Below are 12,577 nucleotides of genomic sequence, written 5' to 3'. Positions count from 1 at the left end.
CATCTGAGGAAACTACACATCATATTATATCCTGATACATAATAGGTGTGGAATTTATCATTCTGGAGCACATATTTTAGTTATCATTATATCTTTCGTAGTAGGCAGTGATGCACAACCTGATCCCATCTACAGAGACTGTGAGCTGATAAAAGTCACTTGAGATGCAGAAAAATTTTGGAATTCGTGTAATTATAAGATGTGCGGAAAAATTAGCCACATTTATAGTTCCCATATAGCCATCAATTATCAACAGCACACCTAAGTAAGTTGTTAGGAGCTTGCATATTGTCCCTTTCAAGAATGATGTACGGTATATAGTCACCAAAAATTGGATACCCACATTAGAATAAACTGTGATTGCTCTACCCATGATTTACTGAATCTGAGAGTGGCCAGCTTCAAGCATCATATTATGCCATAAATTATGCTTTGCAAACCATAACCAATTAGGTTCACAAATCTCATGCTAAAGCACAACTGAACAAATTGTAATAGTTTTGTGCAATGCATAACTTAACCATTCTTCCTAAAGTTACTGACGCATTAAGGTGCCTTGATCAGTGAGTTTATTTTTACTTATCATAGCAGAACAAGTTTAAAAAACAAATAAGTAAGTTCCTTACTACAGTAGATTAAAAATATGAAGATCATGAGTAACCAAGGCTAGGAATAACAGGAAGGGAAGTAAATGCAATATAATTTTTCCTTGACCGGAAGAGACACATACTGACTGGTTTAAGCCAAGACTGGTTTTCCCTTATTTTAATAAATGTATTATTGCAACCATATATTTTTAGCAACACCAAAAAGATATTCTCAAGCATCAAAACATATCCTGAACCTAGCACAATCCAGAGCTGGATAGATAGAATTTTCATAATGAAGCAATACCAGAATACTCTGTGCTAACTTCAGAGACAATGGGCTCAGTGACATCCTTCAACAAACGACACGTTATTTAAGAGAATGCACAGTATTAAGCCATACCTACTTAAGGAGTCTGATGAATCAGAACTATAATCCAATGCAAAGAATTATGCAAAATAAAACGAAGAAGTCATTGAGTGCAGGAAGAACCAAGCTTTGAAAAACGTTTGTTGAATTTCACATGCAATTATCTAAGTCACAGAGGACATGATATAAGGTAGCAGATCTATCTCTTTAATCTGATAGCTCAAAAAAGGCAGTTGTATACAAATTACAATGTATAATTTGTACACAGAATTTTTACAGAATTCCATAGTTTCCATATGTGTTTATTTTATTAACTGCACTAATCCTGAAGAACTCTAGGCAGGTACAAAATATAAACAAATAACGTAATAAAATGCAATAATAATAATATAATATCAATAAAAAACCCAAATCATTCTGGTTCCAAAGATCTTCCAAAATTGATTGTAGGCATCATAAATTGTCTAATATTCCTGCATATCTTCCCCACTGCCCCCTCCTGGAATGAGGTCAGCTCCAACACTCCTGAGTCCTGATCTTCCACAAGAGTTTAAAGATCTGTCATTTGGGGTTGAGGCTCCAGTGGGAGTGGGGGGCACTTCACATTGGTGGTGGGTGACAGACTAATAACAAATCCCTTCCTTCCCAGCTCCTCCCCCACCATTGATCCTACTCCCTCCTTCTCCATCTTTTACTTAGGTTGAGTATTTATCTTTTTATATTTAGTTCGTATTGTGTATAAGTTTTGTAAAATTTAATCTTTTTAATATTGTAAACCACCCAGAAGTACCTTGTGGTAAGATAGGCAGCAGGGGTGGGTTCTACTTACCTTTACTACCGGTTTGCATTGTGCTCGCTCTTCTGTGCAACCTGAATGATGGATAAACCATGTCTGTTCTGGTACCGAGGAAGCAAACTAGATGTATCTATGGAGCCCCAAAAGGCTAAGCTTAACTTAAAGGTGTTGTTATTACAGTTAGTCCTCAATTTACAACAATTCATATAGTGACCGTTCAAAGTTACAGCAACACTGGGGAAAAGTGACTTATGACCGTTTTTCATACTTATGACCACTGCAGCATCTCCATGGTCATGTGATCAAAATTCAGACGCTTGGCAACTGACTCAGATTTATGTCCTGAGGTTACTTCCCTCTTAAAGTTCAGATATATTAAAGATCCCTTTGGACACCTTCTGACAAAGTCAGTAGGGAAGTCAGATTCACTTAACAACCATGCTACTAACTTAATAACTGTGATCCACTTAATAATTCTGGCAAGAAAGGTTGTAAAATGGGGCAAAATTCACTTAAAATTTTTTTCACTTTGCCACAGAAACATTGGGCTCAATTTATGGTCTTAAGTCGAGGACTACCTGTATTTCATTTTTACAGCATCCAAGGGCGATAGGACACTAATGCTTTCTGGTTGACTTGATTTTCCACCTCTTGGATTGGAAGATAAAAGTGGACAATCCTTTTTTTAAAAAAAAAGCCCTAACCATGTCTTATTTGTACCCTGTGACTATCATTAAATGTTGTACCGTATGATTCTTGATGAACGTATCTTTTCTTTTATGCACACTGAGAGCATATGCACCAAAGACAAATTCCTTGTGTGTCCAATCACACTTGGCCAATACAGAATTCTATTCTATTCTATTCTATTCTATTCTATTCTATTCTATTCTATTCTATTCTGTTACGACACTAAAAAAAAGTGACATGATAATTTTTCACTTACGACCATTGCAGCATCCCCATGGTCACGTGATCAAAATTCAGCTGCTTGGAACTGACTCAGATTTATGACAGTTGCAGTGTTCTGGGGTCATGTAATCACCTTTTGTGACCTTCTCACAAGCAAAGTCCGGTTTAGCTCAGGCTGGTAAGGCCTGTTATTAAGAACACAAAGCCTGCAATTACTGCAGGTTCGAGCCCGGCCCAAGGTTGACTCAGCCTTCCATCCTTTATAAGGTAGGTAAAATGAGGACCCAGATTGTTGGGGGGGCAATAAGTTGACTTTGTAAAAATATACAAATAGAATGAGACTATTGCCTTATACACTGTAAGCCGCCCTGAGTCTTTGGAGAAGGGCGGGGTATAAATGTAAACAAAAAAAAAAAAAAGTCAATGAGAGAGCCAGAGTCACTTAATAACCATGTCACTAATTTAACAACTGCAGCGATTCACTTAAAAACTGTGGCAAGAAATGTCATAAAATGGGGCAAAATTCACTCAACAAGCATCTCACTTAGCAACAGAATTTTGGGACTCAATTATATAGATTATTAATAGCTTTACTCTGAATGGAAACCAATTCTTTCTCTCAAATTTAGATTATAATAATAAATATTAAATATAATCTAAGGCTGAAGCACATTGTTTCAATTCAGGAATTAACAAATTTGAGAGAAAGAATTGGTTTCCATTCAGAGTAAAGCTATTAAAGCTATTAATAATCTATATATTTATAATATATCTATAAACAATAGTGGGACGCGGTGGCTCAGGGGCTAGGACGTTGAGCTCAGCGGTTCGAATCCCTAGTGCTGCCGTGTAACTTGTCCCAGCTTCTGCCAACCTAGCAGTTTCGAAAGCACGTAAAAAAAATAGGGACCACCTTTGGTGGGAAGGTAACAGCGTTACATGAGCTTTTGGCGTTGAGACATCTTCGGAGAGCGCTGGCTCTTCGGCTTTGAAACGGAGATGAGCACCGCCCCCTAGAGTCGGCAACGACTAGCACGTATGTGCGAGGGGAACCTTTACCTTTACCTTATAAACAACAGTACAGAATACAGGATATTTTCTTTCGTTTAAAGTGCCTGTTACAGCAACTGCAAAAGCAAGAAGGCTGCTTCTATGTGGTCCCCAGGGCTATTCAGGAAAACTGATCAAATCCACGTCTTGAATTTTAAGTATCCTATTCTATTCTATTGCTGATCCCAAAGGTACTACTGGACAGATGCAAATCCGAGCGGTATAATTCCGGACGAGGACCCGGACTGGGAGAATTTGCTACATTTTCTCCCGCCTCTGGCCTTTTCCCGCCTCGTTTTCGCAACCGCGTCTGCTGGAGGCGTAACTAAAAAGCTGCCGCACATCAACCGGGAGGAAGATCCCTCGAAATTATCGAGGCGGCCGGGAGCGGTCGGGCGCACCGTGAGGCTGGCGGCCGCGCAAGGGGACCAAGAGACACCCGAAGCCTTTTGGGGAGTCCCGGCTGTAGGTTGCTTACAAAGGTGAGGCGGTGGGGGATGGGTGGGGGGCGCCTGCTACCGCCTGAAGGGATGCCTGAGCTGGTGGGATGTGGGGGCGCCGCGTTGAGTTTCCCACTCAAAACTGACGCGAGGAGGAGGGATCATTTTAATAAGAACCGGAGGAAGAGGAGGAAAAGGCGATGGTGCCTGGAGAGGGCTGCAGAGTGAATGAAGGAAAATGGGAAGTTCTAATCCAATTTTGTCCAACTTTGGCAACTTTTAAGATTTGTGGGACTCCCGTTTGCGAGGATTCTCTCTGGCCCAGGAGTCTCTAACCTTGGCAACTTTTAAGACTTGTGGACTTCAACTCCCAGAATTCCTCAGCCAGCTTTAACTTTGTTAAAGTACACAAGTCTTAAAGTTGCCAAGGTTGGAGAACTCTGGTCTGGCCGGGTTGGGGAATCCTGGGATTTGAAGTCCACACGTCTTAAAAAGTTGTAATCCATAAAGCAGAGGTCTTCAAACTTGGCAGCTTTAAGACTTGTGGACTTCAACTCCCAGAATTCTCCAGCCAGCATAGCTGGCTGGAGAATTCTGGGAGTTGAAGTCCACAAGTCTTAAAACTGCCAAGTTTGAAGACCTCTGCCATAAAGAGTCTGGACAGTGGAGAGCGCCAGAAAGGAAGGGGGTGTGTGGGCGAGCATCCAACCTGTTGTAGCTAACCAGAAGCATCTCTAAGCGGAGCAGAACAGTTGCGGGAATTCCTTTTCTTGAAGGAATCGGGATTTTTTGCGGGGAAAACAGTGGGGTGCTATAGCTTTGCCGTGGGAGAAATCTTTGTGAGAGAGAGAAAGAGAGAGGGAGGGAAGAGGGCAAGTATTTGGGGGAATGTTTTTTTTTTCTTCTAGCCACGTTCAGGGTCAGCAAATTAGATTTGCTATCTGGATGCTTAGCTGCGCCTCAGGGAGTTTTTACAGCAGCAGGATTCCTTCCTTCTTGGGAGCGGATTGCAGACAGGAGGATGGATGACGTAAGGTAGGAGATGTTACTTTCTTTCATTAGCCATTTTGTCTAGAAGAGATTCAGCAAATAATTGGTGAAGAAGACGACATCGGGGTGCTTTAACGAAACTCCAAAATTGTGGGATGAAAAGGATGTCTCTCTTTTTCTCTTTGCAAGGGAACACCCATTTCTCCCCCATTGAAACCACAAGATCAGATTGTATTCAGCTTTTCAACTGTGGTAAGTTTTCAATCAAAATAGTGTATGCTGTGTTACGGATGGATTGATATTTGAATAGAATAGAATAGAATAGAATTTTATTGGCCAAGTGTGATTGGACACACAAGGAATTTGTCTTGGTGCATATGCTCTCAGTGTACATAAAAGAAAAGATACGTTCATCAAGGTACAACAATGAAGTTTCATTGCAGGTTTTTCCCCCCAAATTACTTGAGAGAATGGAATGGAATGGAATAGAATAGAATAGAATAGAATAGAATAGAATAGAATAGAATAGAATAGAATAGAATATAGAATAGAATAACAGAGTTGGAAGGGACCTTGGAGGTCTTCTAGTCCAATCCCCTGCTTAGGCACCTACATCACTTCAGACAAATGGTTATCCAAAACCTTCTTAAAAACTATTAACTTTATTTATTATTTATTTATCTTTTTAAGATAAATAGAAGCTGGATCCAGAAACAAATACAAGGAAGATAATTTTACAGGTTTATGCAAATTAACAGGATACTTAAAATTCAAGGCGTGGATTTAATCAGTTTTCCTGAATAGCCCTGTGGACCACATAGAAGCAGCATTCTTGCCTTTGCAGTTGCTGTATTAGGCACTTTAAAAGAAAGAAAATATCCTGCATTCTGTACATTTGTTTATAGATATATTATAAGTATATAGATTATTAATAGCTTTACTCTGAATGGAAACCAATTATTCCTCTCAAGTTTGTTAATTCCTGGACTGAAACAATGTGCTTCAGCCTTAGATTATTTTTCCATTCACCAGAATTGAGTCTCAAAATTCTGTTGCTAAGTGAGATGCTTATTGAGTGAATTTTGCCCCATTTTATGACATTTCTTGCCGCAGTTGTTAAATTAGTAACATGCTTGTTAAGTGACTCTGGCTCCCCCATTGACTTTGCTTATGAGAAGGTCACAAAAGATGATTACATGACCCCAGAACACTGCAACTGTCATAAATATGAGTCAGTTCCAAGCATCTGAATTTTGATCACGGGGATGCTGCATTGGTTATAAGTGTGAAAAATTGTCATTTCACTTTTTTTTAGTGTTGTTGTAACTTTGAATAGTCACTAAATGAACTGTTGTAAGTCGAGGACTACCTATAAAGCTTTGTTCAAGAAACTTGTTTAGCCAACATCCATTTTAAATAATTAATTAATTTGATTGTTGTAAGCCATTTTAAATGGCTATATCAACACAAAATCAGAGTACAGATTCATTCATTCATTCATTAATAATCAACTGCATAGTAAATTATATTCCTTAATGATAGCTTTTGAAACCTCTCCCAGTTTTTTTGTGATGCATGATGTCATTTTTAACTTCTTTTGCATCTGTTTATATTTTTACTAAGGCCTTGGAAGCTGCATTTCTCCCCATACTGGTGGATTTGAGCAATCTATAAACCCTGCAAATACATTAATTAAAATTTGTTTGGACATGCAAATAACAATCTGGTATCTTTTTTAATTCCATTATGGACTCAAAACGGAGAAATGGTTTCTCAATTAGTGTATTTGTGATAATTAGTGCATCTAAGGTCAAAGGATACTCTTTCTATTTTATAGGTATCCTCGATTTACAACAGTTAGTTTAGGGACCGTTCAAAATTAAGACAGCAGTGAAAAATGTGACATGACCGTTTTTCACACTGGCAACTGTTGCAGCATCCTCATGGTCACGTGATCAAAATTCAGATGCTTGGCATCTGACTCCATATTTATGATGGTTGCAGTGTCCTGGGATCACCTTTTGTGACCTTCTGAGAAGCAAAGTCAATGGGGAAACCAGATTCGCTTAAGATTCGCTTTAAGATAGTGTTACTATCTTAAAAACTGCAGTGATTTACTTAATACCTGCAGCAAGAAAGATTGTAAAAAGGCCAAAATTCACTAAAAACTGTCTCATTTAGCAACAGAGGTTTTGGGCTCAGTTGTGGCCTTAAGTCAAGGACTACCTATATTTATATCCTCATTTTTTAAAACGATGCGCCTGAATCACAATCATATGACTTCAGGGATGTTGCAAGGCCACAACTTCAAGGACAGCCATAAATCTCCTTATTCAGAGCTGCCATACCTTTGGTTGTTGAACCAAATAGTCATTAACTGAGGATTGCCCTATATTGTGAAGTTATCCTCTTAAGTTTTAAAAGTACTTTTAAGATGGAAAAAGTTTGAAGAAGATATAAAGAACAATTTGGTAATTTTACAAATTGATAACAAACTAGATTTTAGCAACATTAACAACAAATTTATGGGCACGTGTACATGATACTTTAAACCATCCTAGTAGATTAATATTCATGTGAGTACATTTGTGTTAATAGCAATAGCACTTAGACCAGCGGTTCTCAACCTGTGGGTCGGGACCCCGTTGGGGATCGAATGACGATTTGCTAGGGGTCGCCTAAAACCATTGAAAATATGGGAAGTATAGTTGCGAGTTGAAGAATCGCGCTCCAATGGTTGACTCTACAAGCCAGCTGCAGGCTCTTCAAATCGCTAGCCGAATTCGGCTTCAGGCGCGATGAATTAAAAAAGAAAGAAATCTTTGCTCTGATGTCTCCCTCTCAAGCCAGCTGCAATCACTCCCAATCACTAGCCTAATCTGGCTTCAGGCGCCATAAACTTAATAGGGGAGGAGTCTCCGCTTTAATGCCTCCATCCTCAAGGCAATCACAAGCAGTTCAGATCGCTAGCCAATACGGCTTCAGGCGCGATAAATTCAAAACGAAAATAATTTTATGGTTGGGGTCGCCACATCGTGGGGAATTGTATTAAAGGGGTCGCCACATCGTGGGGAATTGTATTAAAGGGGTCGCAGCACTATAAAGGTTGAGAACCACTGACTTAGACTTATATACTGCTTCACAGTGCTTTTACAGCCCTCTCTAAGCAGTTGACAGAGTCAGCATATTGCCCCCAACATTTGGGTCCTCATGTTACCGACCTTGGGAAGGCTGGAAGGTTGAGTCAACCTTGAGCCTGATGAGATTCGAACTGCCAAATTGCAGGCAGCCAGCAGTCAACAGAAGTAGCCTGCAGTACTGCACTCTAACCACTGCGCCACCTTAGCTCCTGAATGAACCAGAATAGTTAAAATTATCTCGTTAAAATGATTCTATTGAAGTCACATCAGTAGAATATTTGCAGCTAATATTAGAGCTTCATAATCATACAAATATATTTTTACAATGTGACATTTACATAAATATCTTCCAGATATTTTAACAAGAGTTCAAATCATCATTTAAATAGTAGCAGTAAATCATGTATATCGAAATAGAATATAGATGTCTATGGAGATTCTCAGTCATCCAGGTCATGGTTGTCCCAAAGGTGCTTTTTCCAAAAGTCAATTGGACTTTGTTGTTCCTTGAAGATCTTTCGCTTCTCATTCAAGAAACTTCTCCAGTTCAGAAGTCAGAATTGAAGAAGCTTCTTGGATGAGAAGCAAAATGTCTTCAAGGAAAAACAAAGTGAGACCAGTTGACTTTTGGAAAAAGCACCTTTGAGTAGAATGCAGATGTTTGTATGGAGGACACCTACACTGTGCAGATATGTACTATTCTGGTGTAGCATCACTATTGTAACAATAAATGTGTAGTGATTTGTAGTGAACTGTTGATGGTGCTATCAATACGGTGTACACAATCCACCTTCCCTTAAGCTCATAGCATTTTGTGTTACATCATGCGTCCATATATGGTGTTTTACATCATTTCCTCCCCCTTTGGAAAGTATACTAGGGTTCTTTATCTGTGTATACAGTATATCCTGTATGATGTTATCAGGTACAGTGATCATCAGGAGGAACCACACTACATTAAAAAAGATATTGTAAACCACTTCATAAATCATTTGAACCAATACAGTTTAACTATTTCTATTGTCCTATCTTCCCTTCTATGGAATATTTTGAGAGGAAAAGAAAAAAGAAATCCAAACTGTGTCATTTCCTAGTAGAGTAGGAATGTTTAATATTGACATAGAAAATTTCAACTCATGAAACTACTTATAAATTGGCATATTGTTTTTGTCTTAATAGACTAAAAGACACACTCAGTTATGGACTGGGGAGCTCTACAAGCCATCTTAGGAGGTGTAAACAAACATTCCACCAGCATTGGGAAAATCTGGCTCACTGTCCTGTTTATTTTCCGTGTTATGATTCTTGTAGTTGCAGCGGAAAATGTCTGGGGAGACGAGCAACATGATTTCTCTTGTAATACCCTACAACCTGGTTGTAAAAATGTCTGCTATGACGAGCATTTCCCAGTTTCTCATATTAGACTTTGGGCTCTCCAACTTATCTTTGTCTCTACTCCTGCTCTGTTGGTGGCCATGCACGTGGCATTCAGAAGGCATAAGAAAAAACAGGAATGCAGACAAAGGAAGATGGACATTGAAGATCTCAAAACGCAACGGTTTCATATTGAGGGTCCTCTGTGGTGGACATATACTAGTAGCATTTTTTTCCGAATTATCTTTGAGGTAGCCTTCATATATATATTTTACTACATATACAGAGGCTATCAAATGCCTCGGGTAGTGAGATGTACTGCTTTTCCTTGCCCAAATACAGTTGACTGTTTTATTTCCCGACCCACTGAAAAAACAGTATTTACCGTTTTTATGCTTGCGGTTTCGGGCGTTTGTATGTTTTTAAATGTGCTTGAATTATCTTATTTAGTGATAAAGTTTTGCACGAAGAAGACAAGAAATGTAAATTCAATGTCTAATCATTAAATGTCTATATTATTGATCTTTTATTTTGTATTAATTGTAAACATTAGTCAACAATACCACCAGTCATCATGAAAATTGTATGGAATCTTATTTTAATAGCCATAATTATATTGTTGGAAGAAAAGAAAAGCCAAATTTTACTACTGAAATTATTCCAAGAACGATGCTTCTAAACAGCTAATTAGCTTCTAAACAGCTAATTTGTTTTTAATGACTAGATAATATTCTAAATGCTTTTAAATTAATTGGCTGATATCCATCTTCTAAATTCATTATTTAATACACGCCCACAATCCTCAAACACATCTATATGCGTCAGGATCTTCCAATATTAAATTTATACAAAAGGTTTGGATTTAATTGTTATGTTGGCTGGTTTATTGGACTGAGAATATACTTAATTCATGACTTTTGATGTAATTTATAGTTCTGTTTGTTATACATATTGTTTGTTTCACTGTTAAGACTATGAATTGCTGTTTCATAACCACTACTCCAGTTATTTCACTAATAATAATCATATTTTTACTATATGTTTACTCATAACTAAATTATATTTCCCATACCTGGACATTTGTTGTTACAGGAAGAGTTAAATAATACGATGTAATGTATAGAACTATGCTTAATAAATAAAAAATGGTGCCAATTAAACTGTGAAACAGCACTGGTAGTTTGAAATGTATAAAAGCAACACTGGCTTGGTAAACATTTAAACACTATGCAAAAGTGCTTATTTGCACAATGAGACAAAGGTAGCTAAGTGAAAAATCCTGGCTTTAAGGCAATAAGTATTTATACACTTTGTACATCAAAACTATAATAGAAATTCCATTTGCGTAGCATACAGAACTAGAATAGTACACCTTGAACAATTTCAATACAAAAATAGAAATAAGTTAATGAAAATATGAGACCAGAAACTCAAGTGAGCCAATACAAGTGTCAAAGAAACAGGAAAACTAATAACATTCAGAAGGAATAAAATCTTGAGCTTAATAGCCTTGAATTTCCATCACTAAGTAATGTGGTTCCCCCATCCTGTTCATGTCCAGGGCACACGTTTAAAGTGCTTCCAGATTGAAAAGATTAGCTGGTGGCATCACCATTGCTGGGCAGACGGAGTCTCTTTTCATAGCTCTGTCAAGGAGCTGGAATAAGTGATGAGAGTTCACCCCGCCACGCAGCAGCACTCAGGTCTCAAACGTGGGCTGCTAACCTCCAACCCAGTGTCCTAACTACATGAACCACTATAGTCCAAGACAAGTAATGTGGTTTTAGAGTGCAATGACAAATGACCGCATTGCTTAGCAATGGCATTTCCAGCACTCCTGTTGCTGTCATTAAACGAGGAACATGAATCATTAAGCAAGGATTTCCTAACAACTTCTTGTCAGCTTCCAGCAAACAAAATCAACGGGGAAGCAAATGCCAGGTGACTCAAAAGGAGAAGGGTAGGCAGGTATAAGGCTGCGTGTCAGGGCCAACCCCAAACACAATGCAGCAAAATCCAGTCAAGTCCAATCCTTTATTTGCTTAGACCTAATGGACAGAATCTTGCCAAACTAAAGCTATAACCTTCAAAAATACTAGATATTTATTGAGAGATAAAAAAGATTGCCCAGTATCTTACTCTGGGCATCTCTCTGGGAAAGCTCTGTGTTGTCAAATCTCTTATCCACTGATTCTCCAGGTGCACATTTCATCACATTGCTGCAATGCAAGTGTGGTCAGGCAAGTAGCGAGTCCTCCAGAGGGCAGGAGGGGACGTGGGAAAGTAGAGGGAATGACACTATAGAGACTTGCAACCTTTTCTTCCCGCTTTCCTGTTGACTTTCCATGCAGGGAAGATTGCAAATTGCAATTTCATAACTGGGATATTGCAACCATGGTAAATGACAGCTGATTGCTAAGGACCCAGATTATAATCAGATGACTGTGGGAATGCTGGAATGCCTAGATGTTTGAGGAACACTCATAAGTACCACTTGATCAGCATTATTGTAATGTCACATAGATCCTGAATGATGGTCATTAACCGAGGACTACCTACATAGATAGGCTAAGACCTGAGCTTGTCGATCAAAAGGTCGGCAGTTCAGCAGTTTGAATCCCTAGTGCCGCGTAATGGGGTGAACTCCCATTACTTGTCCCAGCTTCTGCCAACCTAGCAGTTCGAAAGCACGTAAAAAATGCAAGTAGAAAAATAGGGACCACATTTGGTGGGAAGGTAACAGAGTTCCGTGCACCTTTGGTGTTTAGTCATGTTGGCCACATGACCATAGAGATGTCTTCGGACAGCGCTGGCTCTTCGTCTTTGAAATGGAGATGAGCACCGCCCCCTAGAGTCGGGAATGACTAGCACATATGTGCGAGGGGAACCTTTACCTTACCTTTACCTACATAGCTAAT

At 38.8% G+C, this 12,577-nt stretch overlaps 1 protein-coding gene across 4 annotated transcripts; it reads left to right on the top strand.

Moving 5' to 3' along the window:
* Nucleotides 1-3,794: 3,794 nt before the first annotated feature.
* Nucleotides 3,795-10,815, top strand: LOC131200114 (gap junction beta-2 protein-like). Of its 4 annotated transcripts, XM_058186511.1 has the most exons (4): nucleotides 3,795-4,197; nucleotides 5,064-5,190; nucleotides 5,335-5,397; nucleotides 9,465-10,815. In XM_058186511.1, the coding sequence occupies exon 4, from the start codon at nucleotides 9,485-9,487 to the stop codon at nucleotides 10,163-10,165; it is 681 nt and encodes a 226-aa protein (XP_058042494.1). In that variant the 5' UTR covers nucleotides 3,795-4,197; nucleotides 5,064-5,190; nucleotides 5,335-5,397; nucleotides 9,465-9,484; the 3' UTR covers nucleotides 10,166-10,815. The 4 variants fall into 4 exon arrangements, with proteins under 4 accessions (XP_058042494.1, XP_058042493.1, XP_058042496.1 ...); XM_058186510.1 differs by lacking the exon at nucleotides 5,064-5,190; XM_058186513.1 differs by lacking the exon at nucleotides 5,064-5,190 and having other exon boundaries at nucleotides 5,309-5,397.
* Nucleotides 10,816-12,577: the final 1,762 nt, after the last annotated feature.

This window comes from Ahaetulla prasina, chromosome 5, assembly GCF_028640845.1.
Source record: "Ahaetulla prasina isolate Xishuangbanna chromosome 5, ASM2864084v1, whole genome shotgun sequence".
Taxonomy (NCBI): domain Eukaryota; kingdom Metazoa; phylum Chordata; class Lepidosauria; order Squamata; family Colubridae; genus Ahaetulla; species Ahaetulla prasina.
Note: the sequence above shows the minus strand (reverse complement) of the source record. Positions and strands in the feature narration are given on the sequence as shown.

What these genes read in the sequence shown, in the direction of transcription:
- LOC131200114 (XM_058186510.1), top strand. Translation starts at nt 9,485, where the DNA reads ATGGACTGGGGAGCTCTACAAGCCATCTTAGGAGGTGTAAACAAACAT.